This window comes from Penaeus vannamei, chromosome 3 (genome assembly GCF_042767895.1).
Source record: "Penaeus vannamei isolate JL-2024 chromosome 3, ASM4276789v1, whole genome shotgun sequence".
In the NCBI taxonomy this organism is placed as follows: domain Eukaryota; kingdom Metazoa; phylum Arthropoda; class Malacostraca; order Decapoda; family Penaeidae; genus Penaeus; species Penaeus vannamei.
This window is the reverse complement of record NC_091551.1, coordinates 565041-582540: the sequence shown is the minus strand read 5'-3', so window position 1 is coordinate 582540 and position 17500 is coordinate 565041. Positions and strand designations below refer to the sequence as shown.

At 40.3% G+C, this 17500-nt stretch overlaps 2 protein-coding genes across 9 annotated transcripts in view; one reads left to right on the top strand and one right to left on the bottom strand.

Moving 5' to 3' along the window:
- LOC113811138 (uncharacterized) overlaps nucleotides 1-7953 on the top strand; it is a 40206-nt gene extending 32253 nt beyond the window's left edge. For both annotated transcript variants that reach the window (XM_070139376.1, XM_070139369.1), the window contains exons 10-14: nucleotides 266-380; nucleotides 1056-1127; nucleotides 2076-2195; nucleotides 6357-6526; nucleotides 7808-7953. In XM_070139376.1, coding sequence (XP_069995477.1) covers nucleotides 266-380; nucleotides 1056-1127; nucleotides 2076-2195; nucleotides 6357-6526; nucleotides 7808-7911 — 581 coding nt within the window. In that variant the 3' untranslated portion in view covers nucleotides 7912-7953. The remainder of the gene's footprint in view (nucleotides 1-265; nucleotides 381-1055; nucleotides 1128-2075; nucleotides 2196-6356; nucleotides 6527-7807) is intronic.
- A 1291-nt stretch (nucleotides 7954-9244) lies between these two features.
- Nucleotides 9245-17500, bottom strand: part of LOC113811154 (RNA-binding protein 5) — an 11890-nt gene continuing 3634 nt past the window's right edge. For 2 of the 7 annotated variants that reach the window (XM_070139355.1, XM_070139363.1), the window contains exons 4-18: nucleotides 16873-17267; nucleotides 16552-16642; nucleotides 16220-16289; nucleotides 15043-15116; nucleotides 13549-13656; nucleotides 13282-13396; nucleotides 12914-13137; nucleotides 12770-12812; nucleotides 12444-12622; nucleotides 12013-12298; nucleotides 11618-11850; nucleotides 11261-11506; nucleotides 10965-11158; nucleotides 10647-10824; nucleotides 9245-10309 (exon numbers count right to left, since the gene is read on the bottom strand). In XM_070139355.1, the coding sequence (XP_069995456.1) occupies nucleotides 10250-10309; nucleotides 10647-10824; nucleotides 10965-11158; nucleotides 11261-11506; nucleotides 11618-11850; nucleotides 12013-12298; nucleotides 12444-12622; nucleotides 12770-12812; nucleotides 12914-13137; nucleotides 13282-13396; nucleotides 13549-13656; nucleotides 15043-15116; nucleotides 16220-16289; nucleotides 16552-16642; nucleotides 16873-17267 (2496 nt within the window). In that variant the 3' untranslated portion in view covers nucleotides 9245-10249. Of the gene's footprint in view, nucleotides 10310-10646; nucleotides 10825-10964; nucleotides 11159-11260; nucleotides 11507-11617; nucleotides 11851-12012; nucleotides 12299-12443; nucleotides 12623-12769; nucleotides 12813-12913; nucleotides 13138-13281; nucleotides 13397-13548; nucleotides 13657-15042; nucleotides 15117-16219; nucleotides 16290-16551; nucleotides 16643-16872; nucleotides 17352-17500 lie in introns of all 7 variants that reach the window. The other 5 variants (XM_027362825.2, XM_070139325.1, XM_070139333.1 and 2 more) reach the window with 3 other exon arrangements.

Genomic DNA, 17500 nt, shown 5'->3' with positions numbered 1-17500 from the left:
TAGAAAATGATTAATTGATTAATAAACGGTAGAAGGACTTAAATCACTGAGGTAATTCGAAATTCTTCCTCTCTCCCTCCCTCTCCCCACCCCTTCCCTTTCCTCTTTCCCTCTCCCTCTCTTCTTCGCCCTTCCCCTCCCCCTCCCCCTTCCCTTCCCTTTCCTCTCCCTCTCTTCTTCGCCCTTCCCCTCCCCCTCCCTCTTCCCTTCCCTTTCCTCTCCCTCTCTTCTTCGCCCTTCCCCCCCCCCTCCCCCTCCCCAACAGAGCCCGACTGCAAGGACGAGCCGCCTGACCCCCCCGAGAACGCCATCCACACGTGGCAGCAGGGCATCTACCCGTCCGGCATGTCGGTCGCCTACACGTGCATGGAAGCCTACTCGTAAGTGCCCGGATGTGGAAGAGCATGCGGAAGGGCCCGGATGTTGAGGGGCCCGGATGCGGAAGGGCCCGGATGGGGAAGGTCCCGGATGTTGATGGGCCCAGATGCTTGAAGGAGCTTGCGATGTGTCTATGAGGCACAGAGAGAGGGGGGAAGGAGAGGAGAGAGGGGAGGAAGGAAAGAAAGGAGGAAGGAGAGAGAGAGAGAGAGAGCGAGGGAGGGAGAGAGAGAGCGAGAGAGAGAATGAGAAAGACACTCGATTCAATTACCATCTCTTCACATGCACTTAATTTACTCTTTTGTTCTCTCCCTCTTTTTCTCTCCCTCTCTCTCCCTCCCTCCCTCCTCCCCCCTCTCTCTCACCCCCTCCTTTCTCTCTCTCTCTCTCTCTCTCTCTCTCTCTCTCTCTCTCTCTCTCTCTCTCTCTCTCTCTCTCTCTCTCTCTCTCTCTCTCTCTCTCTCCCTTCCTCCCTCCCTCCCTCCTCCCCCCTCTCTCTCACCCCCTCCTCTCTCTCTCTCCCTCTCCCTCTCTCTCTCTCTCCCTCTCCCAATCTCCCCCACTTTTACACACACCCTCACCGTTTCCTCCAAAACTCATCTCCAAATTCTCGCACAACGCCCACCCTTTTTCACACACTTCTTAACATCTTTCTTTCTCTCTCTCTTTTGCCCCAGAGACGCCAGCACACACATGGCCATGTCCAAGTGCAACGGCGGAGTCTGGGAAGCTACGACACCTGTTCTCAAGTAAGTGGATTTGTAAGTGTTTTTATTTTTTTAATCTTATAGTAGGTGTTTTTTCCATGAAGTAGGGGTAGGTAGGTGTAGGCGTTGAAGTGATCATTTCATAAAGTAGATATTTGTGATATTTGTGAGTGTTTTTTTTTTTTTTTTTTACTGTCTTGAAGTAGGTGTTTGTTATTTTCTTCCATGAAGTAGGTGTAGGCTTTTGTAAGCGGGATTTTCACCAAGTGAATAGGAATTTGTGAGTTTTGTTTGTTTGTTTGTTTGTTCTTGTCTTGAAGTAGGTGCCTGTAAGTTAGTTTTTTTTCCATGAAGTAGGGGTAGGTAGGTGTAGGCGTTGAAGTGATCATTTCATAAAATAAGTAGATATTTGTGATATTTGTGAGTGGTTTTTTTACTGTCTTGAAGTAGGTGTTTGTTATTTTCTTCCATGAAGTAGGTGTAGGCTTTTGTAAGCGGGATTTTCACCAAGTGAATAGGGATTTGTAAGTTTTGTTTGTTTGTTTGTTTGTTCTTGTCTTGAAGTAGGTGCCTGTAAGTTAGTTTTTTTTCCATGAAGTAGGGTTAGGTTGGTGTAGGGGCTTGAGTGATAATTTTCTAAAGTAGAGATTTGTAGTTTTTTTTTTTTTTTTTTTTTTTTGTCTTGAAGTAGGTGTTTTATAAATTGTTTTTCCTTGAAGTAGGTGTAAACCTTTTTGAGTGATAATTCTATAAGGTAAGTACGGATTTTTTTTAGTGAATTTTCATCTTGAAGTAGGTGTCTGCAAGTTATTTTTTCCATGAAGTAACTAGGCGTTTGTTAGTATATTTCATGTAGGTGTTTGTGAGTAATTAAATCATCCCTTAAATAACTGAACACGCCACGAACATCAACATTAATCCTATACTTTTAACATCGAACTTCGCTTTACTCTAATGGACGAAACACAGAATTCCAACTGCTTTTTCCAGCTGCAAGCACACGGGATGCCTGATGTCCCCGCCGCAGGTGCCAGACCACGGCTCCATCAACTGGAACCAGCAGAGAGGCGCGGGAGCAAAGGCTGTCTACGGCTGCATAGAAGGCTACAAGTGAGTGTTCTCCTGAAAAGTTATGGGGGATGTATTTCTGAGAGGGGGAAGTCCTTCATTTGGGGGTTTGGGTTTTTTATCTCTCTCTTTCTTTTATGTCTAGTGGTGTGTTTTTTTTTTTTATTATTCGCTTTTTTATAACATTATTCCTAGTCTTCTCTTTTCTTTTCTACATGTGAGTGTTCTCCTGAAAAGTTATGGGTGATTTATTTCTGAGAGGGGGAACTCCTTCATTTGGGGGTTTTGGTTTTTTATCTCTCTTTCTTTTATGTTTAGTAGTGTTTTTTTTAATTATTCGCTTTTTATAACATTATTCCTAGTCTTCTCTTTAACATTATTCCTAGTCTTCTCTTTTCTTTTCTACAAGTGAGTGTTCTCCTGAAAAGTTATGGGTGATTTATTTCTGAGAGGGGGAACTCCTTCATTTGGGGGTTTTAGTTTCTTATTCCTCTCTTTCTTTTATGTTTAGTAGTGTTTTTTTTTTTTAATTATTTACTTTTTTCCTAGTCTTCTCTTTTCTTTTCCATCTGTAGTTTTTTATCTCTCTCTTTCTTTTATGTTTAGTAGTGTTTTTTTTTTTTTTTAATTATTCGCTTTTTATAACATTATTCCTAGTCTTCTCTTTTCTTTTCTACAAGTGAGTGTTCTCCTGAAAAGTTATGGGTGATTTATTTCTGGGAGGGGGAGCTCCTTCATTTGGGGGTTTTGGTTTTTTATCTCCCTCTTTCTTTTCTGTTTAGTAGTGTTTTTTTTTTTAATTATTTACTTTTTTCCTAGTCTTCTCTTTTCTTTTCCATCTGTAGTTTTTTATCTCTCTCTTTCTTTTATGTTTAGTAGTGTTTTTTTTTTTAATTATTCGCTTTTTTATAACATTATTCCTAGTCATCTCTTTTCTTTTCTACAAGTGAGTGTTCTCCTGAAAAGTTATGGATGATTTATTTCTGGGAGGGGGAGCTCCTTCATTTGGGGGTTTTGGTTTTTTATCTCCCTCTTTCTTTTCTGTTTAGTAGTGTTTTTTTTTTTAATTATTTACTTTTTTCCTAGTCTTCTCTTTTCTTTTCCATCTGTAGTTTTTTATCTCTCTCTTTCTTTTATGTTTAGTAGTGTTTTTTTTTTTAATTATTCGCTTTTTTATAACATTATTCCTAGTCATCTCTTTTCTTTTCTACAAGTGAGTGTTCTCCTGAAAAGTTATGGATGATTTATTTCTGGGAGGGGGAACTCCTTCATTTGGGGGTTTTGGTTTTTTATCTCCCTCTTTCTTTTCTGTTTATTGGTGTTTTTTTGTTTTTTTTTTAATTATTTACTTTTTTTTTCATTATTCCCAGTCTTCTCTTTTCTTTTCCATCTGCAGTTTCTTATCTCTCTCTTTCTTTTATGTTTAGTGGTGTGTGTTTTTTTTTTAATTATTCGCTTTTTTATAACATTATTCCTAGTCTTCTCTTTTCTTTTCTACAAGTGAGTGTTCTCCTGAAAAGTTATGGGTGATTTATTTCTGAGAGGGGGAACTCCTTCATTTGGGGGTTTTAGTTTCTTATTCCTCTCTTTCTTTTATGTTTAGTAGTGTTTTTTTTTTTTAATTATTTACTTTTTTCCTAGTCTTCTCTTTTCTTTTCCATCTGTAGTTTTTTATCTCTCTCTTTCTTTTATGTTTAGTAGTGTTTTTTTTTTTTTTAATTATTCGCTTTTTTATAACATTATTCCTAGTCTTCTCTTTTCTTTTCTACAAGTGAGTGTTCTCCTGAAAAGTTATGGGTGATTTATTTCTGGGAGGGGGAACTCCTTCATTTGGGGGTTTTGGTTTTTTATCTCCCTCTTTCTTTTATGTTTAGTAGTGTTTTTTTTTTTTTTAATTATTCGCTTTTTTATAACATTATTCCTAGTCTTCTCTTTTCTTTTCTACAAGTGAGTGTTCTCCTGAAAAGTTATGGGTGATTTATTTCTGGGAGGGGGTACTCCTTCATTTGGGGGTTTTGGTTTTTTATCTCCCTCTTTCTTTTATGTTTAGTAGTGTTTTTTTTTTATTATTCGCTTTTTCATAATATTCCTAGTCTTCTCTTTTCTTTTCCATCTGTAGTTTCTTATCTCTCTCTTTCTTTTATGTTTAGTGGTGTTTTTTTTTTTTTTAATTATTCGCTTTTTTATAACATTATTCCTAGTCTTCTCTTTTCTTTTCTACAAGTGAGTGTTCTCCTGAAAAGTTATGGGTGATTTATTTCTGGGAGGGGGAGCTCCTTCATTTGGGGGTTTTGGTTTTTTATCTCTCTCTTTCTTTTATGTCTAGTGGTGTGTTTTTTTTTTTTATTATTCGCTTTTTTATAACATTATTCCTAGTCTTCTCTTTTCTTTTCTACATGTGAGTGTTCTCCTGAAAAGTTATGGGTGATTTATTTCTGAGAGGGGGAACTCCTTCATTTGGGGGTTTTGGTTTTTTATCTCTCTTTCTTTTATGTTTAGTAGTGTTTTTTTTAATTATTCGCTTTTTATAACATTATTCCTAGTCTTCTCTTTAACATTATTCCTAGTCTTCTCTTTTCTTTTCTACAAGTGAGTGTTCTCCTGAAAAGTTATGGGTGATTTATTTCTGAGAGGGGGAACTCCTTCATTTGGGGGTTTTAGTTTCTTATTCCTCTCTTTCTTTTATGTTTAGTAGTGTTTTTTTTTTTTAATTATTTACTTTTTTCCTAGTCTTCTCTTTTCTTTTCCATCTGTAGTTTTTTATCTCTCTCTTTCTTTTATGTTTAGTAGTGTTTTTTTTTTTTTTAATTATTCGCTTTTTTATAACATTATTCCTAGTCTTCTCTTTTCTTTTCTACAAGTGAGTGTTCTCCTGAAAAGTTATGGGTGATTTATTTCTGGGAGGGGGAGCTCCTTCATTTGGGGGTTTTGGTTTTTTATCTCTCTCTTTCTTTTATGTCTAGTGGTGTGTTTTTTTTAATTATTCGCTTTTTATAACATTATTCCTAGTCTTCTCTTTAACATTATTCCTAGTCTTCTCTTTTCTTTTCTACAAGTGAGTGTTCTCCTGAAAAGTTATGGGTGATTTATTTCTGGGAGGGGGTACTCCTTCATTTGGGGGTTTTGGTTTTTTATCTCCCTCTTTCTTTTATGTTTAGTAGTGTTTTTTTTTTATTATTCGCTTTTTCATAATATTCCTAGTCTTCTCTTTTCTTTTCCATCTGTAGTTTCTTATCTCTCTCTTTCTTTTATGTTTAGTGGTGTTTTTTTTTTTTAATTATTCGCTTTTTTATAACATTATTCCTAGTCTTCCTTTTCTTTTCCATCTGTATGTGATTATCCTCATGATAATAGAGCAACGTTTTTGTTATTTAAATGTGGTGTGAAGGTCCATAGGCCTTTAATCCCCATCTGCATGTGTATATATTCATATATAGAATACAACAAACTTCACGGATTTCATCATATACCGCAGATTTAACCATGAAAAGAATAGAGAAAAAACAGTCCATATCGAATAACAGTTGTTGCCCCCAAGTGGTGTACAATACACAGCCTTGCATATTTACTCTCCTCGACCAGATCTCTCTCTCTCTCACTCTCTCTTTCCCTCCGTCTCCCTCTCCCTTTCCCTCCCTCCTTCCCTCCGTCTCCCTCCCCCTTTCCCTCCGTCTCCCTCTCCCTTTCCCTCCCTCCTTCCCTTCGTCTCCCTCTTCCTCTCCCTTTCCTTCCTCCCTCCTTCCCTCCGTCTCCCTCTCCCTCCCTCCCTCCGTCTCCGTCTCCCTCCCTCTCCCTTTCCCTCCCTCCTTCTCTCCGTCTCTCTCTCCCTCTCCCTTTACCTCCCTCTCCCTCCTTCCCTCCGTCTCCCTTTCCCTTTCCCTGCGTCTCCCTCTCCCTTTCCCTCCCTCCTTCCCTCCGTCCCTGTCTCCCTTTCCCTCCGTCTCCCTCCCTCCTTCCCTCTCCCTTTCCCTCTCCCTCCCTCCCTCCCTCTCCCTTTCCCTTTCCCTCCGTCTCCCTCTCCCTTTCCCTCCCTCCTTCTCTCCTTCTCCCTCTCCCTTTCCCTCCCTCCTTCCCTCAGTCTCCCTCTCCCTCCCTCCCTCCGTCTCCCTCTCCCTTTCCCTCCGTCTCCCTCTCTCCCTCCCTCTCCCTCTCCCTCCCTCCCTCCGTCTCCCTCCCTCTCACACGCTGCCTCTCCCCGACCAGATCGGACAACGGCTACTACCCTCAAGTGACGTGCGTGAACAAGACGTGGGTTGGCTTCCCGAGCGAGTGGCGCTGCATCAGGAACGACGCGCCGCTGAAGGAACCCGTGGTGGTTGTGGACGAGACGGAGCTCAACTACTTCTTCGTCGTGACCGTGCCTTCTGTGGGCGGTGAGCGTGTTGTTTGGTTGTTGTTTGGTTATTTAGTTTCAGCTCTCTGTTTGTTTATTTGTTTTGTTCTTGTTTTTTTTTATTTTCTTTTTTTTTTAGGTATGGATTGTTCGGATAGTCTTTCAATGTTTTGTGCGTTTTTTTTCGTTATTATCACTGTGGCTTTCTTTGGAACTTTCTTTTTATCTATTTTTTTATTGTTTTTTTTTCTTTTTTTGAGAGGGCGATATTTTTCTATGTTTGGTTTGTTCGAATATATATATATATATATAGTCACTGTTTTTTTCGTTATTATCACTGTGGCTTTCTTTGGGACGATATTTTCTTTTTATTTATTTACTTATTTTCATAATTTTCTTTGGGGGCGATATTTTCTTTTTATCTATTTATTTATTTTCATTTTTAATTTCTTTGGGGGCAATATTTTTTTTGTTTGGTTTGTTCGGATATATAGTCACTTCCTGTGCGTTTTTTCGTTATTATCACTTTCTTTTTATTTATCCATTCATTTATTTTCATTTTTTTTTCTTGGGGTGGCGATATTTCTTTTTTGTTTGTTTGTTTGGTTTGTACGGATATGTAATCACTTTTTTCCGTCATCATCACCATGACTTTCTTTCGGGCGATATTTTCCTTTTTTTACTTTGTTCGGATATGAGTCTTTCACTATTTTGTTTGGCTGTTTTGTTGTTATCATTAATTTTGTGGTTATTTTAATTCATGATTTGATGATTGATTCTTGATCTACGAGACGCCTTTTGTGGTTAGTGAGGATTTTTTTTTTATTCTCTTTTATTGGTCTGTTCTTTCGCTGTTTTTGTTTGTTTGTTTCGTTATCTCTCTACCTTTGTTGTTAGATTTTAATAGATTAATTAAAACTTCTTTTCTTCATTTCACAATTGTAAATCCATTCCTTTGCCTTTTTATTTGAATATATACAAGTTCCTTGATGTTTGCCAACTAAACAAAAATTGATATTGATACCTTTTATAGCAATACTCCCACTTTTAATTCCCGGCCCTAATTTTCTGAATAACGAAGAAACAGAATGATGATATAAAATATCAATCACCCGCATATTCTTTTTCTTTCTTTCTTTTTTCTCCTTCTCTCTCTCTCTCTCTCTCTCTCTCTCTCTCTCTCTCTCTCTCTCTCTCTCTCTCTCTCTCTCTCTCTCTCTCTCTCTCTCTCTCTCTCTCTCTCTCCCTCCCTCCCTCCCTCCCTCCCTCTCCCTTCCTCTCTCTTTCTCCTTATCTCTAACCCCCACTCTCTTATATCAAGGCCTGGTGCTCGTGATCATCTTCTGCCTGTGCTGCACAAGGACCGACTCGCCACTCTTCAACATTTGCAGCGCGAAGGTCAGCAAGCACTACTCGAAGGCATGAGGTGGGTGGAGCCAGCGAGACCATTGACAAAAGCGTACAAAAACACGGACAAAAAAAAAAAAGAAAAGCCAAAGAAAATAGAAAAGCCAAATAAAATAGAAAAGCCAATACCACGGACGAAATCTTTTTAAAAAGCTGGGACAAAAACAGAAAAATAAGAAAAATAAGAAAAGCCAAAGGAAACCACAAAGCCAAAGATATGTTTTGATTCGCGGTCAAGTCGGTGCCAAAAAGGATGATGGATGGCGACATTTGCGAGAATTCAGAGCATTATATCATAGGATGTAATTTTTCTTCTTGTACTTAAAGCTTTAAGATGCGAGAGAGGGAGGGGGTTGGGACAAATAATGGTATACGAGATGAATTGGAACTTAGACAAATGGCGGACTTCATTTTTAAAATACTCTGGCTGTTACTGTTTAACTTGATTCTTGTATTTATTTCCATTTACCTTTGAGGTAATTGAAGCATATTTCCTTCTTGGGGTTTGGACAAATTCTATCTGGAAAGATTCATTTTCCTTATCGGTCAAGTTCTAAATAAAGGCCTGATTTCTTCATGCTTGCCAGAACCTGATGAAACAGTTTCTTTGAGAATATTTCTAAATTGCTGGCATAGCAATATTCCAACAAATTAGTGTGTTTGTCAAAGCTCCTATTCTCATAATTTTACTTTGAGAATTTAGGGTTTTTTTCCACACCAGCGGGTATTATCAGAGGGGCCTGAAAAGGTGACCTCTCAGGAGATAAACAAGGGAATTACTGGTCTATTTGATTATTTATCTCTGTGACAACAAGTACCCACCAATAACGCCTGCTCATATGGACAGGCTGTACGGGACGAGCTTATGTATAAAAACCGAGTTTTAGTTAGGCCCAAGAGCACAATTTGCCACGACACGAGTGATCATTTCTCCACGGCCTTGCTCACACCCCATTCCACATAGCACACGGTGGATTCACCGATTGTGCCTTACTCAAAACTTAAAAATGCTCATTGGAATACCTGTGATTATGATGAACTAGAAAATGGTTACTTTGCGAGTTCACAGAATATGTAGTAAGGTTTACATTATCTTTGCCTTGGTGTTTCCCTGAAGTAAAAAAAGGTATATGTAATGTTTGAAAAATCATTTTGTTTCAAAATGCAGAGGGTTCTGTTCTATGTGGCAAGTCTGTGTGAATTAGCCTTTTCTTGTTACATTGTGTGGAATTGCCAGTTAAGACAAAAAAAATGTATTAGTAACAATTGTTCAGGCTAAATATAAACTTAGTTACTTGTTTGTTTGTTTTTCAAGCCTAAATATTTTTTGGTTGATATAAAACAGGTAAAATATGTATTACACATTTATTCCATGTAGCATCTCACAAAATATATAAAGAAGTCTTATAAACAAGCTACACAGTATTTGTGTCATTCAAAAATGACAGGACATCACGGACTATCCCAAAATGCCTACAAAAGTTAACTATTGAAAAATAAGTATCACAAACATAATGAGTTTTTGTATACGACTCCAGCAGACACACACCACCACACACACACTTGTGACTTCACGCTGGAATTTGTGATCATTATATACAGAATTCTACCCGGGCTACTAAGCTCTTGCACGAGATTTCATCACGGAAACTTTATTGTACATTCAGCACTTATAACATGTATTTAGGTTCTACTCCTACAAAGGTAAATTTCATCCTTGCTTCAAAGTGTCATCAGGTGTATTTATATATACATGTGAAATCAGTGATGGATCTTGCACGAAAGATTCCACATCCGTATACAGAGTGAAGAAAGAAGTAACAGCTCAGTTTTAGTTGCTAGCAGCCCGTAAGAAGTAATAAAACCAGTGAAAAAAAAAAAATCATTTACAGCAGTAGAAGAGGCAAAAACAAGACAGATGTGATCAAGGAACAAGAACTGGAACTGTTCACACAGTAACAGTCTTTTGCCGAGAGAAATATAAAAGATCTCGATAGATATCACCTTGCTCACAGATGCACACATCAGTAAAAAATTGAAAGACTAACAGAACCTGCTACTTTGCCTCCTGTCAAACACCCAAACAACTCAGCTCTTGACAGATTTCTCTTGGGCATCGAGCTCCTGGTACCGGTGGAACATCATCTTCTTGACGCAATCCTTGTAGCTGTCCCCGACCACGCTGTAGGTGCTGCCCTGCATCCCGAGGCCAGCAGTGGCCACCCTTCTCTCAGTCTCAATGATGGACGTCCGGCCCTGATTCGCCTTGCCCAGCCCCTGCCCATCAGTCCAGCCCATCTTCTTCAATAGCTTGTTTCCGATGTTGTCACTGCCAATGCCTTGTTTGGTTGGCTCTTCATACTTGGTAGCCTCGACCTCTTCCCGGGCGGCCATGTAACGTTCCTGGGGGAGGCAGCTTCGCGTTAAATAATAAAATCATCCATTCATAACTAAAATTTTCCTTGCTATAATCCACATAAGCATTCTTCATAATGATATAGTTCACAGAAATATCCTCATGCATGCAACAGCTAAATATATAGAGAATCAGATGATCCCTTTCAAATGAAACATGCATACAAAAGTACAGAAAATCAATAATAATTCCTAAATTATTCTCTCCTCCAAATGCAAAGATAAAAATTTAAAGCCTCTGATCAAAATAAAAGTGATTATCTTGTCCAACCACTCATTACTATCCAATAAATTGGAAGTAAGAATTCCTCTCAAGAAGACAGTAGTCTATTATGAACCTTGAGTTTGTTGGGTGCAGGTACACTTGGCTCGCCATACTTCTGCCGCCTCTCCTTGGCTCTGTCTCTGTACTGGGCCGCAGTCATTCCTCCTAGTCCACCTGCACCATCACCCGACCCTCTTGACTTCCTCATGGCTTCCAGGTTGGTTTTGTGCAGGTCTGAGAGCTGAACGTGTCTGCAAAACAAAAACTGGCTTATAGAAATTTATCTTTCTTTTTTGCACATACAACCTTCATGTAGAAAACAAAACCAAAAAGCTTGCAATAAAAGACAAACAAACGGTGCTACAAAACAATTTCTCCCTTTAGTCCTTACCTGCCCAGAGCCTCTTTGTTGGGGAACTGTCTCTTGCACAGTAGACATGCCATTTTAGTGTAGTCGACTAGTTTCTCTTCCAGTCTCTCCTCTCCACCCATACCCCCTAGGCCAGCTCCAGTCTCCTCTTCACTGTCACTGCCCTCTCCTCCATATGCTGCGACAAGGCCTGATTTCTTCATGCTTGCCAGAACCTGATGAAACAGTTTCTTTGAGAATATTTCTAAATTGCTGGCATAGCAATATTCCAACAAATTAGTGTGTTTGTCAAAGCTCCTATTCAGAACCAAACTTACTGGTGCAGAATCCTTCTTCATGTGCATCTGGAAGACCTGAGATTGCTTCTCGACAAGTGAAGCACGGTCTCTTCTTTCCAAAAGCACGGCAAAGGCAGCATCAGCAGCTCCCGTTCCACTTCCTTCTCGGGAGCCTCCAGCAGGTTCAGCTGTGGCAGCCTTCCCTGTTATGGCACTTTCATTCCTCTTATTCTGAGCCTTGGCCCATCTTTCCATATCTTTTGCAATCTTCTTGGCAACTTTAACCTGAAAATGCACATAACATTGGCAACAAATTAGTGAAGCCCATGAGCCACAGCAATAGTGACAACAAAATACCTCTGCAATCCATAAAATCTTCCATGAGTGTTTACCAACCTTGTCCTGCTTATCTTTCTCCTTCTCTTTCTTATCCCCCTTCTTCCCCTCATGGCCATCCTCCCCAACAGGAGCTGGGAGGTAAGTTGACTTCTCTGCATCCCAATAGAGATACTGGCCACTCTCAGCATTGTAGTAGTATTGGCTGCTGGCATCATAGTACAGCGTGGTGGAAGGATCATAATAGTAACCTGAGGTTTCATCATACTGGTATGTGCTGACATCAGGGGGAGCTGAAATTGGCCAAAAAATATATATATGTATATTTATTTATATATATATTATTCACAAAATATAAATGAACAAATAAATAAATGTGTTTAATTCTACATCCCTTTTCCTGACCCCTAATCAATTTTTTCTTTAGCCATCTACACTAGCTCACTCCAACTTACGGTAAGTAGGATATTCTCCCGTTTGTAGCTGAACTCCATCATAATTGGCAGAACCAGGTGTAGTTTGTGTCACTGTCTGGTCAGTGGTTGTTGGTGCAGTTGTGGTAGGAGTGCTGTAAGTACTCTGTGATGCTGCTGCTGCAACTGCTGCTGCACCGCTTGTTGAGGTGTTTGCTGCTGACTTTTGCTGCATAGCTTGAAGGGCAGACTGTGCAACCGCCGCTGCAGCATTGACTGAATCTGACTGATTTGAACTGCCTTGTTGTTGTTGATTTTGCTGATAAGCCTGGAAAAAGAATGAAAGCAATTAAACAAGTTGTTAGAGGAATTTTGAAAAACGTATCCACACTCATCCACCAGATTGTTTAAGCATGAAATTTGATTTCCTTCTTTATCCTGTCTAGGAAACCTAATTCAGATGTCCTTAGTACCTGTGCCTGTTGTTGGTAGTACATGGTGTAATACTGGACATAGGACGCATGCTCCTCTGGGGTTTGGGCATACAAAGAGGCACTGTACTCTGCAAGCTGTTTGATGTCAGCACCTGCAGTGTACTCTGCAGGCTGATGGTACTGCTGCTGTTGCTGCTGCTGTGCTGACCAGTTGTTACCTGAAATTATATTATTGATTACCTATAATATGATTACCTTTCTATGAAATATCAAGATCACATTATACAAGTATCCATAATTAAACTTATTGGGAACATCACTAGCCAGGGGAAAACTGAGAAAAACAAGAATGGGGAAGTCATTACCATTGCCATTATTTGGGTTCAGTTTGCAGTAGGATATGGTGACCTGTAAAGAGAGATTATCAAATCAGCTTGACCATACTTAAAGAAAATTATATTTGAGCGCAATTTGATATAAATCACATTCTATAAAGTAGGATATATTACCTGCTTGCCATCAATAGTGGGAGGTGCATGAGCAAGCTTATTGTGCAACTGCATCGAGTCTAAGACGGAATTTAGCTCAATGTAGCACACCCCTCGAGAAGTGTTGGTGAGGGGGTCCCTCCCTATTCGGACAGATCTTATGGGCAGGTCACTTCCCACATGCTGGATGCCTTGGAGAACGCTCTCTTCTGTACTAAGGACATCTAGTCCGCGCAGGAGCAAAGCTGAAAGAGGAAAAGCATATTTACTCCTACCTTTGTCACATGCTTACAAAAGAATGCATTTTATCATCCCTGCTTATTAATAAAAGGATTTGTCTAATCAGATTTTCATTTCATTTTCCAATGAATGTTAGTCAAGGTACTTACTATTGGTTGGGTAGGTACACACTTCGTCACTGCCTTCTTCACCAGCTTCAGACTCGTGCCGTGGGGCCGAGCATTTGAAGCAGGAATCACGACGCTTGAAGTTATGAGCACCACACTGAGTAAATAAAAAACAGGATAAATGAGAGCTGCTCTACTTTCATAAAATCAAAAATCCAAATTCTAATCACATGATATATTATTAGTAACAGAGACCATTATATCTGACTAAGATAATTTGAAGTTTGTCAAGAGAGAGGTGTGTCTTACCCTGATACAAAACCAGTCTTGTGATGCTTTAGATTGCCGCTCGGAGGATTCCTTGGGGATGGAATACTGCAAAGTTGCTCTGTACACATCTTGCAGGATAAGTACACCCTGCAAAAAATACCCACATACACATTAGAAAATGGTCTTGGGCAAAATTTTAAAGTCTTACATGAGCTGCAACTTTTGGACTCCAGTTCAGCCTCGAATGAGCCAGGAAAAGAGCTAATCCTACAGGTATGTCTGCCTTCAGGTCAACCTAGAATCTGTTCTCTGACTATCAGTGATGTGACAAACTAGCAGTGAGGGCAGGGCTGGGGAGGGAAGGTTTGAGCATTACACCTGTGTAAAAGCTCTTCCCTGAAATCCCAAAATAGGGCAGTACTGGTCAAAAGTCGCACGTCTCAACCTACAGAGGAAGGAGTGCCAACACCCTGGCTGGAGGAGAACCGTGGTGCCGAGACTTTGTTGTTGTGGATGTTCGGGTGAGCACGTTTACTGTAGTGGTTGTTGTTGCTGATGCTGTTAAAAGCAGAGGGTCCCGCAGGGTAGCCCTTATCAGACTTGCTCCTTGGATATTTTCACCTTTCATTGGGAATGGTATTACAGTGGCAACTAGTTTCACTGACTGTTGCAAGCATGCATCCTTGAATGTGCTCTCAGGGTACTCCAGAGGTAAAGCAGTGGGATATACTAAGACCACCTCTTGGATGCAAGAATTATACACTAAAGGAAAGCGGGAAAGGATGCACTATCTGACACAAAGAGGGAAGGTAAATACTGCATATAATTATGTAGAGAAGTAGATAGATATATACATAACACTTAAGCATTTCCTCGTTAAATCAAATCCAACAACATGAGTCTAGGGAGCTTTAGTTACCCCGTGGCAGAGGTGGCCTTCATTATGTATATCCCTGGCCATGCTCTAAGTGTTAATAAGCCACTGCCTTAGACAGCTGAGCAAAAAATCTAGTCTTAGGTTCACTGAATCCTAGGTCAGCTTAAACTACTAATGTGTTCACAATCACCCTTTAACATTCATACCATGAATAAAGGAAGGTCATGCTTACATAAATACAGTATCAAGGAACAAAAATGAGCAAGCGTAACTTTAAAAAAATATATAAAAAAAATTAATGGAAAAAAAAAAACAGAAAAAAAATATATTGTGCACTCCAAGTGATGTAAGACTGAGGTTTAAAATACAAGTAAGGATGAGGGGCCATACTCTCATAACGCACATGTACAATAACTGGTCAAGGTCTAACATTAATAGTTCCTCACAGAAAGTGACACAAGTTATCTGACTCAACATTGGAAGCAAAATTACAAGAGGAACATAATGGCTATGATGGTATTGAGGAAGAGGTAAACCCAGTGTTACTGGCAGAGTTGGCTGGGCCGTGACCCCTTGGCCGCGGCCAGGGGGTCCAGAGGCCCTGCCGGGGGAACTGCCGGGGGCCGGGCCGGGCCGGCGGGGATTCACCGCGATACCTGTTTGGCTTCCATCCACCGTGTGGCGTCATGTACCGTCGTAAACTCCACGAAGGCAAAGCCTCTTGATGCACCTAGACGCAAGAACACACACAAGCAAGTGTTAATAATGATGTTCTTAAAGAAGGCGTGAGGGACACTCAACGTGGCACCCTCAAATGGCCGTGAGTTGGCCCTGTGGCCACATCCAGCCACTCTATGCTCACCTCGCTGGCTCTGCTACCATTTAACAATAATTTACATGGCCTCTTCCAAGTCACAGGGGCCACAAAAATACCAACACAAGTTATAAATACTGTATTGGTTGACAATACTTTAATAAACTCTCATTCAGCACACTGACACACAATACTCCTGCTGTGACATCATGGACAACCACACCTGTTGATGCCTCAGCCACACAATTCAATGCTCCCACTCACTCCCAAGCACACAGTCACATATGAGCCCTCTAGGTGTTCAGGGACAGTTGTTTGTCCCCTACAGCTGCATCTCCGGTTCAATCTTACAAGGGGTGAAGGTACAGTGTGTAAGTAAACATTTATATAAACACATCACAAACTGGATTTAAGGTTAAATGTTTCTCTTTACATATTCCTTTTTCCAAATTTTGTTGAAACTTTATGCACAGAGCTGGCATGCTTAAAAAAATACATGTAATGAAAATCAACTAAATTTATTAATTATACTTTCACTATATAATATTCACCATTACTGAATACCAAATGTCAAATTCCTTAAGCAAGTACTAATAAAACATTAAGAGCAGCAATGTTATGTCCTATCCATTATTCTCTAGGTACTCACACCTTTAGAAGAAGAGGAATAAAATAATGATGATAATAATGATTAAAAAAAAAAAAGTTGACAACACTGCTGATCTGCTGACCAAGTGTAGTCGCCTGGAAAAGTTTTTGGATTTAGTGCGCGCACATCTACAAACTCTGCTTTTCTCCCGTCCTTATATACTCCTCTTTGTTTTCATTAGCATTTGTCTCTCTCTCTTTTCAGAGCTTGCGAACGTGTATGTGCGTGAGACCCTGTGACCTGGGTACCCCTTTCAGCCAGCGAGATTAGCATGCGTGGACAGGAAAGAACATGGATAACAGAAATTGGGAACTAAAACATAAAAACTGAGGATTCTGGGAGTTTTAAGGCCCATGGGAATGTTCATTACCTGACTCCTTTTTCCTGACGAGGCGGATATCCTTTGGCATTAGGTTGCATGCTAGGATGTCTGCCCGGATCTGAAGAGGGAGAAAGTTGGATTTAGAGTAGTTTATGACATGATTTCCATAACAAAATATTTAGCAATAAATCTAAAAATTACATCAATAACAATAATAACAAGAATAATATAAAAATAATAATGTGAACAGTAACTGGTAAGTGATAATGATATCAATATGCAGAAACTTTAACAACACTGAAGGTAATCAATCCTTTATTCGTCATTCCTAAAGGTCTTAAACCTCATGAAAAGTTAAAAATATGAGCGCAGAGACTCACATCATTCTCTGTGATGTGTTGTGCAAGTCCCCTGACCATGATAGTGTTGTTAGGTGGCTGCGACTTATAATCTGTCCTTTCATCTTCATAACTGCAATAAAGGAAAAAACATATCTGTTAGAAATAAACAAGAGAAATTCTTAACAATCTAAAGCTGGTGGCCTTGCTGGGGAAGAGGAATTCTTCGTAAGAATACCACTATCTTTCTCCCTGACAATCTCTCCTACTCTACTAGTATTTGGTATAAGGAATATTTGAGCATCTAGACATCAGAAAGAGCAAGATGAAAGAGGATAAAAGAGACCTGGGTCTCTCACTCACTTATCTCTGTCCCTGTCGTAGTCCCTGTAGTCCCGGTGATCTCTGTCCCTGCGAGGGCTGCGGTCGCGATCATCATCCCTCCAGCGGTCGCGATCCCTATCACGATCCCTGTCTCTGTCTCTATCTCTGTCCCTGTCGCGGTCCCGATCCCTGTCTCTATCCCTGCGATCCCTGTCTCTGTCCCTCCTGTCCCGGTCACGGTCCCTGTCCCTGTCTCTACGGCGATCCTCTCTGTCACGCCGGTCACGATGCCTGGGTGGATCTGGCTCATAGGCTGGGGCTGCATAGCCATCATACGGGTCGATGGCACTCCGACCATGGCCATGCCCATGCCCGTGACCATGCCCATGCCCACGCCCACCTCCTGGTGCTGGGGCTGGGGCTATGTATGCTCCCTGGGGAGGGGGATGAGCAAGAAAAGGTGCATGAGGACAAGCTTCTCTAAAACTTATGCCATGTTCAGCTGATAATTTTTCTCTCTAAAAGTGGAAACAAAAAATCTTTAGCTCACATACACAGTTCAATGTAAATAGGGTTGGCATTATCAGGAGTAGGTAGCATCTATCAGAGGCATGATATTCAACAAATTCCAAGAAACCTATTCTAGAAACAACAGACAAAGAGTAAC